General features: G+C 38.4%; 1 protein-coding gene across 1 annotated transcript in view; it reads right to left on the bottom strand.

Annotated features, from left to right (window-relative positions):
• Positions 1 to 17,173, bottom strand: part of ENPP1 (ectonucleotide pyrophosphatase/phosphodiesterase 1) — a 55,556-nt gene that overhangs the window by 25,929 nt on the left and 12,454 nt on the right. The window contains exons 2-8 of the mRNA XM_037391294.1: positions 15,745 to 15,817; positions 13,966 to 14,082; positions 11,668 to 11,793; positions 11,449 to 11,509; positions 6,050 to 6,147; positions 2,388 to 2,467; positions 897 to 1,016 (exon numbers count right to left, since the gene is read on the bottom strand). Coding sequence (XP_037247191.1) covers positions 897 to 1,016; positions 2,388 to 2,467; positions 6,050 to 6,147; positions 11,449 to 11,509; positions 11,668 to 11,793; positions 13,966 to 14,082; positions 15,745 to 15,817 — 675 coding nt within the window. The remainder of the gene's footprint in view (positions 1 to 896; positions 1,017 to 2,387; positions 2,468 to 6,049; positions 6,148 to 11,448; positions 11,510 to 11,667; positions 11,794 to 13,965; positions 14,083 to 15,744; positions 15,818 to 17,173) is intronic.

Here is a 17,173-nt window from a genome sequence, read left to right as displayed (position 1 = left end):
ATAGGAACCATTAGCTTCCATGGATGGAGTGCTAATGCAATGGTAGAACCATATCTGAAAACTAGGAAGAGGAAATGTCTCAAGAACAGCGAAGTAAGAAGGGATAGGAATGTCTGAGGACCTACGTCCCATATAAGCTGAAATATGGGACCAAGACTTCAGTTGACTTTTCCAATTTTACTGCTGATGTCATGATTTGCAGATTTCTGTCTGCTTTCTGCATGTTTTCCTGCCTGACTTGTACACCATGTTCTTCTCAGCGGTCTGCAAAGTCTACATTTGTGTGTTCCTTCCTCAAACAAAAAAAAAACACCAACCCCAAAAAAAGCCAGCCACCACACACACAAAAAAACAGTTGTCTTCACATTACTAAATAGTTGCATCTGTTGCCTTGTTATTCTTCAGGCTAGCACTCACCAAAACTTCCCTATGCCACTTCATTTTGATAGTAGTCTCAACAAATTTGCCAAAGCTATAGAATTAAACCAAGACATTTTCTTTAAAACTACATCTTTAGACTTAGCAGTAACTTGGGCAGAGTGTAAACCTTTACTATTGCTTATTATTAAAGTTAACCGGTCTGTTGATTTCCTCAAAAAAAGTTAACCACAAGCCTACTTCATGTTAAAAACAAAACAAAATCTGGTATCTCTATTAGTCATTTTAAGCTAGTTTTCTCCCTAGAGAAAATTCCATTTACATTCAACAAAATCTGTTACACTTAGTTACATTTGTCATTTTGCAGCTCTAGTATGGCAGTTCCTAATCATGCTGACTAATTCTCCTTGGCTGACTTAGAAGTACCCTCTGTACTCTTTCAACATCACTATGCATCCAAGTGATATTAGGTAACATAACAGGCTGATGTACATTCTCAGCAGTGTATTAATACTTACAGGCTGTCCTTGGTACCACAGTGGATTAAACTTCTCTTCACTTTTAAGGGTGAAGGATGCATTTCTTTTGGGGTCATACATCTTGTTATCAATTATACCATGAGATTCAGGATACAGCCCCTGTAATTGAAAGCATAACTTGTGGCAGCACTATAAAGAAAAAGAACCTTCCAGCTACACAAACCGAAGTCCACTAGACAAGTATGTCCAGTGGATAAACTTCTACTCCACCGCTACCTCAAGACCCAAGTTTAACAGCATCACCAACCATTACTACCAAGCCCTACTTTAAAAGTCTTAATTGCTTCTCAGCAAAATTGGAAAAAAAAAAAAAAAAGGGCAAGCAACTTGCTCTGGAATCAAGCTGAAAGACACTGTCTCAGTTGATGCATTTCTTTTATCTTTAGTACCAATGACAAAGCAATAACCTATGCTGGACCTCCATCACATGACCAAAACCTGAGGATTTCAAAGGAGAATTGCACATCAGCAGGTAAAAGCTCTAGCTAGGAATCATGATTACATAAGCTGTGAAAGAAGTGCTCAGGGGCACCAGCTGTTAGGTGGTTTTAAGAGACTTTGTGCTCTGCCTTCAAATAGGCCAGCTCCTTTTTACATTAAAGGATGTAACACCACCACCAGTAGGACCCTGATAACCACACCTGCTACTTTTCACAAGAGACAAAGCTCTGTACTGCGCTTGGGGACACTCTCACATGGTTGCAGGGAACGATTAATGCCTCTCAGTTGAGTATACAATCATGGATATTTGTGAGGATTACACAATTAAACTTCTCATTCCTGAACCTGTGTTCCTCAGTGACCAAAAGTCCTGACAAACTGCGAAGGGAAGAAGGAAGTGCAGATCCTCAAATATTTGATTGAATTTTAGTTCTGACATGAATAAACTAAGAAGGATCTGCTCAATTCCGACCCTGCATTCAGTGTTGAAAATCTCAATTATTTTTTTTCCTCCTATACACAGGAGGCGATAAATTTACAAGATCAGCTTTGTGACATTCCTATCCAGGTTTGGGTAAAATCCATCACGGAGTCAACATCAACATGAAGTTCAAATGTTTCTTTTCATATGCTTCGTTACATCATGCCAAGCTACCTTAAAGTCTAACAAGGCTAGCAGTTTAAAAGAGCCAGGTGGCTCTCGCTCTGAGAGCAAGTGAGCTGCTATTCAGTGGAAATTTCTACATAAAGGAGGAGTTGTAAAGTGATGTGACCTTCCACCTGTATGGGAATTCTTGCAGCTAGTCTTGGAAAGATTAGATTACTTAATCAGATTAGATCTGACCAATTAGCTGTAGTGTTATAACTGTTAATCTAAATTAGGTAGAGAGTATAATATATATATTTTCCTATTCTGAAGGGAAATCCTATTATTTTTAACAATCCAGAGAACTACACTACTCCCTTGGAGACAACTTGATAATCAACATTCTTTTCAGTAGTGGAAACATAGTATACAGGAATTCTTACTGTGACAATGGAGTAATGATTGGGAAAGGTTTTTGAAGGATACACTGGTCTCATACTGGAAGTGTATGTTCCACATTTCTCTAGAGGGAGGAAGAAAGAAAATCAGCAAAGTTACAGAAATAAACCCCTTGCAAGCTTCTCTCATGAAGATATATACCTATTTAAAAAGAGAAAATCAAAAGCTATTTCCAGAAAGTTTTTGTTCTTCACAATTGTGGGGTTAATACTCCGTATTTCTTCCCACATTCATTTACAAGCAACTGAATGGCTATTAAAAATTGTATGTACTCATAATGACTGCAATGGTCACATGAGCAAAACCTATAGCCCTTATGAAAAGAATAGATAAGAATTAATAATCAAAGAAATCACACCCTCCAAAGTTGCCCTGGTATGCTGTAAGTGACGCCTGCAGCTTGAGACCAACTAGCTACTTCGCCATGGGCCCTCCTAGAGATGAAATGGCCACTGGCAGTGGTGCCCCAGCTCTTTCAGTCACCTGTGAAGTCACTATTTTTCAGTCTCCTTTTTGGTTTTGGCTTGTTGTTCTGTATTGGGTTTGTTGGTTTGTTTTTTTTTTTTTTAAATAAAAATAAGCTCTTATTTTATTTATCTTAGTATATTTTTAAAAAATATCAGTCTTTAAGATTAGTGCACAGTATTTGCTAGTATCAAGAGTCATTAGCCAGGCCAAAGCACTTAAGCAAACCTTACTTAAGTTAGGTGCCTAAATTTCACAGGCAAACGTATGGGCGCCAACTTAAAAAAGAAAAAAAAAAAAAAAGCAAAAATAAAATGCCTTAACTTCATAATTACTATGCAATAACCAAAACCACTTCAACTGATATTAAAGAGCCAAAAGCAATGACCCTATAGAAAGGCCACCACTAGGATATGTTTATTGGCCCTCTGAGTCATTATATATAATAAAAATAAAATAGAAATGAAAGGTTTGATAACACAAGAAGTGTTGTGTCAAGGCACTTTGAACTCATTGGATTGGGCATTTGCATTAGATCTCAGTCAAAAACCCCGAAACAACAGTTTGAGCTAATTGAGACAAAAAGACATCAAGACAGAAAAATAAATCCTCTCAAATTACATAAACATCCCCTCCCACATTTGCATTCTGTAGTAACAAATCATCAGTTATGCATTTTTTGCTACTGCAACACACTTGACATATTTCAACCATTGTTGAGGCCATTTTCCAAAACTGCAGGGTTTTGGTGGAGGTAGGTGGGGAGGTTGGGGTATTTTTTCTTGCTTTGTTTTTGAAGTAAAGAAAAAAAAAATACACTAAAAAGCTTTCATTTTGTCCAAAATCATAGGATGTTTTGCTGGGACTTCTCCATGAGAGTTATTTTTCTTTCTGTTTAGCTTGTTGCCTTCAAGGCAATTTAAGACAAAATGAGGATTTATCTAAAACTTACAGTATTACAACATGCATACTTGAAAATGTCTTCTCTGAACCCCCTATGCACATGTGTCTATGCCAGGGTTCACAGAAAACCCTTAGCTCCATGCTGAACGGCCCACCTTTCAGCAAATAGCAGAGAGAGTGAGTGTGTAATAAAACTTGCTAAAAGTGTAATTAAGGTATTGTCTTACAGGTATCTGATCCAACATACTTCTTCAAGGAGACATCAGAATTTCATTGTAGGCATGGCTGAATTAGAAGGACTAGATAATGGGAATACTTTTATCTAACAGAATGCTGCACTTGCCATCAATTCTTTTTAAAGTGGAAAATCCAGGGATTTTATGTTGCTCTAATTTAATAAAGAATTAAGCAGTCCAATAAGTTACTTAATGCAAGTAACTGTTCACTGCTTTGTAAATGCAGTCATTCATAAATGTTCAAAAAGACACATTTTACTAGTCCTTTAATTGGCTAACTATGACTTCAAAAGGATTCAATACAATTTTTCAGCAATAGTCAAGTAATTTATCAATTATTGTTACTTGTCTACCACAGAGGAATATATTTCATCACCCTTTCCTGCACAGTAAAATACTGTAGTAGTATTTACACTCATAGAAACATTTATCTTTACAACATAACTGCTTCCACCATTTTCAGTGCTTAGATGCATGGGATATGAAGTACATGGAGATTTGAAGCCACAAGCCCCCAGAGTGTCACATGATACATACCCCAGTGACACTAATTTTCGTTCATAAGACTATTTTTCTCTTGCCGAAGAAAGTTTGCCTTATATGAGCTTTTCACCCACCATTTTACTATGAGGTGGGAAAAAAGCCTAGAAAGCAAGGTTTTGTAACAAGACAAAGCTGAAGATCCTGTAGCATATTGTATCACAGAAGGTTTCTACAAGATTACAAAAAACACCCCACAGTAATGTAGAACTGCAAACATAATGCAAAAATAATTTTTCATCCAGACTGTTGCTTATTTTGCTGTGTCTCAACAATGTGTTATTAAACATTCTGATTTTAGAATCCTTTAGAAACTTAAGTTTTGACCATCAAAACCTCCATGGTTCTGGAGAAGTAAAGTGACTTTGATGAAGATATCAAGATATTTCTTAGTGGTCTGAATCTATCATGGGAACAGTGGAAAGAGAAATACAATTTTATAATAGAAGTCAATGAGGGAAGTTGCACTGTAGCCTATCCTGACCAAAGAATGAAGAAACTTTACATGTGGAAGTGGATGTCACAGCCTAGAAGTCCTGCAGACGCTTTGTGGCACTGTTATCTTCCATCTCGGCCACATTTATTATAGCCAGCCTCTCCTCACAATGCCCAAGAAGTCTTCAGTTAAAATGCTTATAACTGCATTTAATGAAATTGTTTCAAATGCGTCATTTTATTCTAACGTGAAACAAAACCTCAAGTACATCTGTGAATTGTTATCCTCTGGAACAGATCAAGTTGTAAAAACCACTGTACAAAACAGCAAGTATTTTTACTGATTTATGTTTAGTCAAATTGGAAAGAGCCACCCCAGGTAGTAATTTATGAACAACAAGATTGGCAAATTTTTCAGACAAGAAACTCCATCAGTTCTTTACAGACCACAGCCAGAACAGTGATATGAAAAGTAACTGAAGTTACTTAGATGCTACAAAGTAAGACATTATAAAAGCTAGGGGCGGGGGAGGGAATAAAATGTGCTTATGAGGCTCTCATTTCATCTGAATTTTTTTGTTAAATGAAGAATCTCTGAGATTCAGCATATTTCTACCAGCCATTCTGTACCATCTGTTCCTAATCTCTTCCTTCTCTACCTTCTTTTTCAAATATGATCAAATGCTTTCTACCTTGCTTTCCATTTTGCAAAACTATTCTACCTAAATATTAGACAATATACAACACAGAATAAAAAGCATGTCTACTTCTATTTTGAAGCAATAAAGTATGCTCACAGCTAAAAGCATCCACCTCCTAAACATGGGAATGGCTACTTAATTTTTAAGGTTTCAATGAATATTGCAAGCGCCCTTTCCCCATGCCCTCCCCTGGCTTTGCCCTTCTGCCCGCCCATACCTCAAGTTCTCTGTGCACAGTTGTTACTTAGAACAACAACTACAATTTCCATGGGAGAAGAGTGAGGATTTTAAGGTTAAGCATAGCTACATCTATGTGGGTTTTTTTAGGTAAGACATCATGATATTTCTTAGATAAAGACTACTCACGTAATTTGCTAATAACGGGTAGAAGTCCACCCCAAGTCTGCAAATACTCTGCTCTGAAGCCATCCAATGAAAACAGTAACACTGGAGATTTGGTAAATCTGAACAAACAGAGATTCAAGTATTAAAAGACAGACTCTGAGAAATAATTTCCTACCAGCTATTTCCAGAAAGTTTCCCCCAAATCACGGGGATGTTCATTATGGGACTATAAACCAGGCCAAAGAAGTAAAGTCTTCCTAAGCAGGACGGTGTGCAGGCTGGCGCAGCCGTCATCAGAGCAGCTGTTTGCTCCCCTCGCTGGTAGGCTGGCATAGCAACCCTGCCCAAAGAGGCTGAGGGTTGCAGTAGGCCACACACAGGGAAATCATGACAAGGCCTGATTTCACGAACACCCATAAAATAAAAAAACAAGCCAAGATGCTCATGTAATCCATCTGGTACTCCTTATCTTGACATCAGCTCCACTGGAACAACGCTCAGCCCCTCCAACCCCCCATCCCAAGGTAAGCAGGGAAAGAGAAAAGGCAGTGTGAAGTCATGGCTTTCCTTTATTCACTTAGTTCCTGAACTACTTGTAATCCAGCTGAAAAAAAAAAAAAAAAAGGAATTTTCCTTTTTACATATACATGCACAAAATCGTAAGAAAGTCTGACATACAGGATATGTTAAATCAGCAATTGTAACATTTTTCCTTTCATCTTATAAAGATTATTTACCCAAGAAGAATTTGTTTACTGTACAAGAAGTACTAACAGTTTCCAAACTAAAAGATGTGGCCTACAACAGGAACCCTGTAACAGTATTTCTGCCTGGAACTTGACATGTAAATTAAGAATGTGATTTCACAGGAACTAGCAAAAATAAATTCTTCCCTTCCCTTCTCCACAGGGCCTGTGTTTTCCAGCCTTATCCCTGTTCAAACAATTTTCCTCCAAGTACTTAAAACATTGCATCACAGGCAGTAACAGTCATCAGTAACTTCTTCCTTAAGAAAAAAATATTCTATGTTTGACCTATAGGTATAACAACATGTGAGACTGCAAAAAAATCACTGCAGTGCAGCAACAACCACTGAAAATACAGATAGGCATAGAAGAATCAAATATATTTTACATGCCAATTACAAGTTTTTTTCTTTTTTATGTTTACAAATTGTAAAATAAAAATGTTTTTCTAGAACTTTGTTGCACTTTGATTTCCCAAAACAAATGGGTGAAGACAAAAATTATTTACAAAGCGTTGACAATTTCTTTAGTGAGGTACACAAAAAAATCCAAATACTCACAACTGAAACATTTATAAGCCTTATTTCAGTCAAACAAACGTGACTATTAAGCTGAAGATCAGTTAGGCAACCAAAACATGTCTATTCAAGAACATGTTAATTGACAATTTGGACAATGCTTCAGCCAAAATGATTTCACTAGTCAGAACCATTACATAGCCTACCCTGCACCCCAGACAAAATAAAACATGATCAGAGGGCTGGAGCGCCTCTCCTATGAGCACAGTCTGAGAGAGTTGGGGTTGTTCAGCCTGAAGAAGAGAAAGTCCTGGAGAAATCTTACAGCAGCCTTCTAGTACCTAAAGGGGGCCTACAAGAAAGCTGGAGAGGGGCTTTTTACAAGGGTATGTCGTGATAGGACAAGAGGGAGTGGCTTTAAACTGGAAGAAAGCAGACTTAGATTAGATGTTAGGAAGAAATTCTTTACTGTGAGGGTGGTGAGACATTGGAACAGGTTGTCCAGAGGAGCTGTGGGTGCCCCATCCCTGGAAGTGTTTCAAGGCCAGGCTGGATGGGGCTTTGAGCAACCCACCCAGCTGAAAGAGCTGCTGCCAACGGCAGAGGGGTTGGAATCATCTGGTTCAGACCTTAAGGTCTCTTCCAAGCAAAACCATTCTATGATTCTACGTATTTATAAAAATGTGGTTTTGTCACCCGGTTTTTATTTATATGGTATATTTATTACCATCTTTTGAAAATCTTAGTAGGGACAGTTAGGTGGGAACAAGTAGTGAATGATCCTTCAGACTGAAACTAAAGTCCTTTGGCAGAACAGAGTAGGGAAACTTTCATGTACTACTTTTGTCCATATTACAAGTATTTTTTTGCACCACCAATTCTGATTTCTGTAACTTTTGCAAATACCTTCTCTGCCCGCCTGTCCCGCCCCCAACAAATGGATTCCCTCCAGTGCAGAAGTCTAAAAGTCTTCACTGCAAATTTTCCTGCAATAAAATATGAAATTTGAGGCAAAGACTGTTCAATATTGCTTACCAACAAGTCTAACTGGAAAAAAAAAAACCCACACACAAAAAACAACCAACCAAAACAAAATTTAAAACAACTCCTTAGAAGGGGACTTTACGCAACTGTTTCTGGTTTGGCATTTACAAGTAAACCAACTGTTAAGTACATGTTTTTATTGTCTGCAAATCTAGCTGCTGATCCCCTTGCACATGTAAAATTAAACTTGGCAAAACAGACCATTGCCACAACCAGGGAGATTGGCTGTTTCGCTTCTATATACTTTACACTGAGTGTGCTGAAACTCATAACTGCCCTGTGCTCAGGGAAGCAAAGCATGACAGACCACGTTAAACTGCACTCTCTTTGGAACAGCTCCAGTAAAACCCCCAAACTGATCTGAGCTCAGTTCCAACATACATCAGCAATTTCACTACTCCTTCTGGTCAGTAGCCAAGGTTACACTACTTCAAAAATGTGCTACCATCAGTGAGCAAGCAAGCCTGGGAGGCTCAAGTTTTGGCCCTGCCAGTGATTCATGCTGGCTGTGTCCAAACAGTATGACAAGGGTGTTTCACAGCTCTTGGATAAATATGTACGCCACAGTCACATCCTGACTCCAAACTGAAGGAAATGCCATGGTAATTATCCCCTCCTATAAACTGGTTTCTATGGAAACAATGTAGGCAACACAGGCTTGCTGTGGTCTAGCAGGTTCACCAGTCTAGATGGTCAAGAGCTCAGAACCACAGACCACAATTAAAGGAAAGAAAAGTAGAAGAAAGAAAGGAAAAGAGAAAAAGCCCCCTTGAAAAGCTAAACATACTACACCAAACATCCTATCCCACACACACTACTGCTTATATACAGCCACAAAGCGCAGGAAGTAAAGATTTCTTTTCCGCTAAACATACATAAAGGCTCAACGGGAGACATAATAGCAATCTTCAAATACACAGGAGAGATCTGCAAAAAGGAATGGAATCAGCTGCTCTTCCAGCTCAATGAAGATAGAACAAATAGTAATAAATACTTAAAAGTACAGCAACAGATAGTAAGACATCAGGAAAACCATCTAGCTAAGCACTGGGATAAACTGGTTAAGTGTGTTTGAATTTGCTCCTAGAACAGTGGGAAAGACTAGCTTACTCCTGAAATCTTACAGCCCTTTAGCTTTATGGTCCTATTAAACAACATAGAACTCAGTATTGGAAAGACTTAGGTGCATGCTTCATTTTAAGCATTTGATCAGTCTCATTGATATCAGTGGGATTTCTCAAATTAAGCACCTCATTTAACACTGCAATGTCTTTTGTCTCTTCTGTACCACAAGAGCAAACCCAACTAAAACAGAGTAAAACCAGCAATATGAACCCACAAAACATTCTGTATTAATATGCACAGAATCAGAACTGTTATCTTGAGACCTCAAAATGAGCACTATGCTGAAGTCACTGGCACTCCTGCCTACTTCACCATAGGAAAAAGTGAATTGTTTACAGAGTTATTAGTTATGGGAAAGGCTTGTGTGCTAATAGGCTGAGATGAGCCTTCAGTCAACACTTTGATTCAACTCTGACCACACATCACCCTTTCCTGGGCTGGGTTTTATTGCAATATTTTTGGTTTTGCCAGGATTAAAGCAGTTTTAGTAAACTACATATCCCTTTCATACAAACAAAAATAAAAAAGCTGAAACCAAGTTAACCAATAGGAGTTGCCATAGGGCATTCATGCCATTAACCTTGTAGATGTGCCCAAGGCTCTTGCTTGTTTATCCACCCTTTGGGGTTAACACTTCCTGATCTTTCATTAGTGAAATCAGCATCCTAAAGTCAGTTCCCAGCACACAGTCCTGAATGGCCCCTGACCTCAGAACAGGAGTTAGAGATAAAAGTTCCCAGAACCACCTGGCTACCACACTCCTACATGTGTGTTTATCAGGAACTTTGACTTCAAGCTGGACAGCAGCTCCTATTCGTCTTGATGAAGGTTCTGAAATGTAACTATGTTTGTTGATGCTTGGAATCAGAATGAAAAGTGCTTATTTGGTATACAAATATTCCAAAAGGAAATGTATTTTGTCAACAGTATTATAACTCCAATGAACATAGCAATATATAAATATTTTAGTGTAAGTCACAAAAAGTAGTGACATAAAAAATGAGAATTTTTTACTTTCTAGAAACATTTCAGCACGCCATAATTTCAAAATCATCAAGCTGAAGATAGTTTTGATTTTTTCAAACCCTTTTCAGTAAAAACACAATTGAATTCAATTCATCCCCACAACATATCTACAAACTATTTTCCAGTGGAACACTTTTCAATCAAGAATGTTTAAGTCATTTCTATTGATAACTTAGACATACAATCATAGTTTACAATGAACTTTAACTTTAAAGTTAACTTGAAGATCCCACAGCAAAAACAGCACAAGGAATGCAGGCTTTTTTCCTGACTGGAAGCTTTGCTGTCCTATTTGAGCCCGAGTGCTGATGCCATAAACTACACGAGTCATCATTCCTCACACAGAGTATACATAAATTGCAGGAGTGGGACCAACATGGAGCTGAGCTAGAAAATACAAGGATCACATGACAGTTTACACTTTTTAAAGAAAGTAGTTCAGACAGCTTGCAAATAATGGCTGTCCCACTGCTGGTGGAACTGGGACAGCGATTTGCCCACATTTGCAGCTCTGGGGCTAGAACAGACAAGGGAGTGGAAAGGTCTTTAGAAGTGACTGGGGAGGGAAACAGTCTTAGGAGCCTGAGATTGCTGGATGAGTCCCACAATATTTAGGACAGTGGGTATTGGAGCACATGTAGGACAGTGAGGCTGGTACAAGGCAGAGCTGCCCAGAGTATACACATCTGTGAGAGACAGCAGGGTTCAGGAACAGGCATGTCTTGCAAGTCAAGCAAGTGCTGGAATATACAAGTGCTGCTGTGATCAGCAACGTGATCTGTTATGTAGTGTTAGTAAGCATTACCAAATGCTGGCTGAACAGGTGTTCTTCTCTGTCTAGTAGCTCTCTTGTAGTGGATAGGAAAGGCAAGCAGGTCCCAGAAAAGCACAGTAGGAAAAATAATCTCAAAAATGAAACATAAGCAAAGAGCAGAGCTAGGCAAATATACAATGTCCTCACCCTTTTGGACACTGAGGTTCAGTAATGTCCTCACATTCTTCTTCAACCCAGCTTGCCTCTCCTTAAAACAAATGAGTGCACTTTATTTTTTAAGACAGTACATTCTTATCGATAAATGCAAGGGGTTTTTTTCATTTTAAAGTTGTATTATCCTTGCTCCTTTCATACAAATATGGGTACACATATGAGAGACCATAGGAACTTGTTGAGGATATTTACCTTTACAAACAGCGTGATAATTCACACAGCAATCTTTATTTTCCACACAATCATCCGAACAGGAACAATGATATTCTGGTCTCCTCTTCTCTCCACACCTGAATTTATTGCATGTCCATATATGGGCTAAAAAACAGATGAGAGAAGGACAGCACAATGATTAATACCAGAATAAACTGAGTGTTAAGTTCTGTCTCAATTACGTACTCCCTGAAAAACAGTTCCAAGGTATCTCATGCATGCATAATATTGCTAACTTTGGCACTTTAGAAAACAAACACCCATGGCTGAATAATCCAAGTGTACAGCCACCTGAATAAGATTATGCAGCATATGGTTATAAATATCAGATCAGAAAGAGTCCTTTCTACAGGCCTCCTTCAGATAAGGTAATTTATGTGAGTTTTATCTGGTAAATCCAAACAACTCCCCCAGAAAAGCCCCAAGTGTGACATTGAATTTGGAATGCCCTGAAAACACTGAGCAGCAGTAACTTAATCTAACTTGCACTGAAGTCACAATGGATTTTACCAGTCACCAACAGGCACTCAGCTTCTTTCAGCATCTCTTAGGCACCGACATCACTGTCACTATTTGAGACTATATTCATAAGCTCACAGGAAGACCTACTGCTTTCAACTTCATTGTTGTTTTTATTTTTCCTGAGTCATATTGATTTTTCTGAACGGAATACTCCAATACATCATATCATTTTGTTATCAAGTGTAAACACAAGTAGATCCTTCGTAGCCAATGAGAATAAACATGAACTAACTGACCAGCTGAGTGAATACTTAAGTGAAGGTCTTAACAGAGACATGGAAGCCAAATCTCAATGTTTGATTACAAGACAATCAGCAATCTTTGTATGCTACTAGAAATTAGAAATCCCTAAAAGCATTCTCAGGTTAATCTCAGAAATACTGAGCTTCAGTAACTTCACCAATATCAGTAGATCTTTACTTTTGTGAGACAGAAGAATCTATTATGGGTTTAGTTACATGATACTATTTGGAATTTGATTTTCCACTGATCTTAAGACTAATCTAAAAAAAACCACACACACCACCAAGCAATGATTCCCATTCTTAGTGCCAAGACAGATTCTCCAGTTTACTTCTAAATAATTCTTTAAACTGAGGGAGAGTAGTGTAATGAAACTAAGTGAAAGATTAAAACCCATGCAACTGTTCTATAAGAGAAAGCTTTATGCAATTCAGAGGACCTTTTAATAACAGTCGATTGAAGCAGGGATCTAAGCTTAGTTTAATCATTTGGTTTTAAAAGTCAACATTGAATTTTTAATTTCAGGGCAAGACCACATTGATAAATTTAATAAATACACATAACTACTTTTTTTCTCACTTCTCTTTAACTGAAAGGAATGCTGCACATGAAGCATGAAGTTTAAATTAGAGAAAACAGTCAAGTTCTGTCCTTAGTGTTACTACCCACACTAGCACCTTTCCCTGTAAAATTTCTCCACAGTACTTCTCACACCTTTGCCTATCTGGCCTTTGCTTTCTGGCAAATCATGAGAACTGCATGATTTGCAATCACTTTGCAATCACTCTCCACCTCTACAATCTGTTTTTTCATCCTGCCTTGTCCCAAAGGCCAGAACATGACCCTTGCTTCACACTTAAGCTAGGGAGTAGCAAGGCAGAGGGTCTGAATAGCTGTGTAAGGAGAGACAGCAGCTTTCACAGAGCTGCTCTGTCCTTCCCCTTTTTCACGTGGGTGACAACCAAAAGATGCAATATACAGAATGTTCTCCTATTCCTGGCTTTCTTGAGAATGTAGGAGTTCTCCCTGACCCCAAGGACAATGCAGGTCACTGTTCTCTCACTCCCATACAGAGAACAAAAGGCTGGCTGAGACCATGAGTTGCAGTTTTTCATCCTCTTTCCAAGGGGGAGGGCAGCAGCACAGTCCTCTGAAGCCTCTCCCCCCACAGGAGCTATCAGAAAGCCAGCCTACTGGCTATGTCAGCTCCTATGTAGTCCAGCTGGGTGAAATACAAGCTTTGTGTACAACACAGCAGCTGCACCAGAACCATGAAGTTTCTACACGATTCCCAGTATCACCATCACCACTGAAAGTCCACCTCTGGTTGCAAGCAAGGGAGCACAAAGAGGGGGAGACCGCTGGCATCAACCACCCTGCTGTTCAGCAGCCCCCCTTTGCACTCAGAGCCCATCTGAAAGAAGTCAGGTATTACAGCCACCTGATCACAACTGTACTCACATTTGTCACAGACCAGAGAGTTCGACCCCACAGCTTTTTTTCCATCCTTACCTGGTTGTATACATGTTTCCTGGTAATCTAAGCAGCAGTTTCCAAGCTTGACACAATCTCTATCACAACGACAGCTTCCAAAGGTCCTTTCAAAGCAACGACCTTTGCAGGTTTTCACTGTAATATTGGATAGTGTTAGATGTCAGTGGCTGAGCCCAAATCAGTCAACATGCAAAAGAAATTATTAAGGTCAGCATATGGAATGACATAGCTAGTCATTCCACAACTTAGAAAATGGCTGCAAACAGTGACAGCCAAAGGAAAAGTCTTGCTCCGACTAAATGTTTATTTTCCTATTGGACAAAAATATTTTTTCATGTTGAACAAAGGGTTCTGTTCTGTTTTAGCAGGAACATGATGTTTCATTATTGGCAAAAACAAGTGAAATAAAAGACTACGATTCTAGTTGTGAGCACCCCACTTTCTGTATCACCAGAAGACACGAGTACAGTCATGCAGAATACAGATCTCTCTGAGGAAATCTGAACCTAGGTTTTCATTAAGGGTGCTCTAAACAGTGATTTTTTTTGGCAGAGAACATTAATCTTCATTTTCACATCTGAACATTCCACCTTCTTTAAATAATTAAACATTAATTAGAATCCAGACCGCATTGGCTATGCTTGCAACTCTCCCATGCTCGTGCCCTGTTTGAATGACTGTTTTCATACAAATCAAAGGAACTGAAGGAAGCCCCAGTTTTACATCCTGCTGTACCATGGTTAAGGTACTATCTCAAGACACAGGAAGGGCTGTTCCAAACCAGACACAAGAGACACATAATTGCGTGTACTGCTCACTAGCTTCGTTTCTGTTCAGTTTTAATATACAAAAAAATCCCCAAACGTAGCATGCTTCCACTAGACTGGGGTTGCCTGGGAAAAAACAACTTGTGATGCGAAGCATTAACAGCACTTCAGGATGAAACAGACTGACCAACTACTGTTCAATCACCAGAAGGGAGTGAGGCAAATCCTTCATCATTTGCCTTCTCTTCTCAAGAATCTTGAGGGGTGTGATATTAGGAAAATGAGATAGTGAACTAATATTGCAGAGTTGTAATAAAATAAGAAAAAACCTAAACAGATTCTGTGGGGAAACTAAGAATTTGAAATGTAGTTAAAAGTAATTTCAGGACTATTTGTTAAGCCGATCAACTTTGAAATTACTCTAGACAGCTGTTCCCAAAGTAAAGCTTGATTTCTTTAAATATCTTTCATAACCTTCTACCTGAAGAAACTTCACCACTGAAAAAAACACTTATTTTTCAGGACAGAAAACAGCCAGAGGAATTCCACAAGGAACATTTTCAGACTACAGTTCTAACCAATAAAAAAAAAAAAACCATCAACTTTTTTCCTCCCCCTAATTGACTGGAAAAGATGAAAAACATGTTCCAGGACAACATGAAATACAAATTGTTGGTTTAGAGGGTTTTTTTGTTGTTTGTTGAGGGGTTTTTTGTTAATGGTGAACTGAGAAAAGCCAGCCATGTGACATCACCACAGTGACAGTTGGGATACATGGAAGCTGCCAGCCCAGACACTGACTGCTAGGATCAGTTTACCTCTCAAGTACACACACGTACAGAGTACACCTAAGGTTTGCTTCTCGGTATTTTCATTTCCCTCTAACTGAAACTGCTTCAAGTAATGCATCCAGTCTTCTTCCCACAGCAAGAAAGGATGGTGTTCGGATACTATCAAAATTAATTTACAAAAAGAAAAAAGAAACAAAAAGGAATTTCTTAGAAATATTACTAAAAGGCGTATTAGTTACCATCTTTTGAACAGCTAGGCTTCAGGCCAAATATACATCCTAGGATTGTCGTTAACATGCAGACACAGAGTACCTGTGGGACAGGAAGGAAAAGAAAGTAATGTTAAATGACCATTGAATGATTTTGAAAGACCTCATTTTCTCTATAATGTTATACAATTGCACTGAAATTGATAAACATGCAGACTAGGATGTCAATTTCACTGTCTTCACAGTTTTCACTCACACAATTAGTTACATTGTTTGCAATTAGTTACTGGTACATGAACATTCTTAAATAACTTGGTAAAAAGGAAATACGCAGGACCAGTCTTAACATAGACATGATGATGTATTTCTTTCTCTGAACCAAAAAAAAAAAAAGATATTCATGGTTACACATATATCAATTTTATAGAAAACTTTCTTTGCTCCACTTCTTCCTTCCTCCTAGGTTGTTCTAAGAAGGTGAAGCGAAGTTTTGCCATTGACCACAGACTACAAACAGAAGGCATGGCCCTTAAGTGATACTTATAATTTTCTCAGGCAGGAAAACCTTTTTCCACTTCCTAGTATCCAGTTTGTACTAGATGTTGGTCCATACCATGGTAAGCAACTGTGGCATGTCATATTAGACTGACCACAGTGTCTTACACAGACCAGAAACTATGGCCATGTTTATTTTGGATTCTGAAAGTTATCAAACAAGCACCATATTGTACTTGCCCAGCATTTCAGGGGAAGACCTAATGCCTACTTAAATACACCAAAAGATTCCTTTTAACCTCATTAAATACTGAAATTGGTCCATAAACTCTTTAGGAAAAGTGTATATATTATGAATGCATATACAGTAATTAAAGAGCCCAGGAAAGCCAACAATGCACTTATGATGTCCATTCTATTCAAGTGTACAATGTAATAAGGCAGTCTGCCAAGAGTCCTGAAAGAGAAGGGACTGTAATAATGCAGATTTTCTCATTCAAACGCAACTGGGGTGGTATAGGTAGGAGAGAACGTACATGTTGCCTTTCCAGTCATTGTTTTCTGAGGAAAAACTGCTTTCAAGCAATATTTCAATAACTTCACATGCATGTCTATACAGTATCTCCCTTTCTTCACTCCTTCCCCATCAGCAAAAGCTGCCAAATCACTCTTGAGTATGATGCCCGAGTCATGTTGTAATGTGGCAATAATTCATCCCATTTTAAAATGCACCTGATTATCAAGCTCACGTTTTTAAAGACTGTGAGTACTTGAGTAAATACAAAGTAACTGTGTTTTTAACAAATATATAGTTCACTGTACACTTTTGTTCACCGAGCAGTTAATAAAGACAGTAAAGCCATTTCTAGAATGTGTAGCATTGAAATTCAGATACTATTCTGGACTTGTGAAATGTAAGCTATCATACACCACATTAATCGATATAAAAATATTCCATATATAG

Source organism: Falco rusticolus, chromosome 6 (assembly GCF_015220075.1).
Source record: "Falco rusticolus isolate bFalRus1 chromosome 6, bFalRus1.pri, whole genome shotgun sequence".
Taxonomy (NCBI): domain Eukaryota; kingdom Metazoa; phylum Chordata; class Aves; order Falconiformes; family Falconidae; genus Falco; species Falco rusticolus.
Note: the sequence above shows the minus strand (reverse complement) of the source record. Positions and strands in the feature narration are given on the sequence as shown.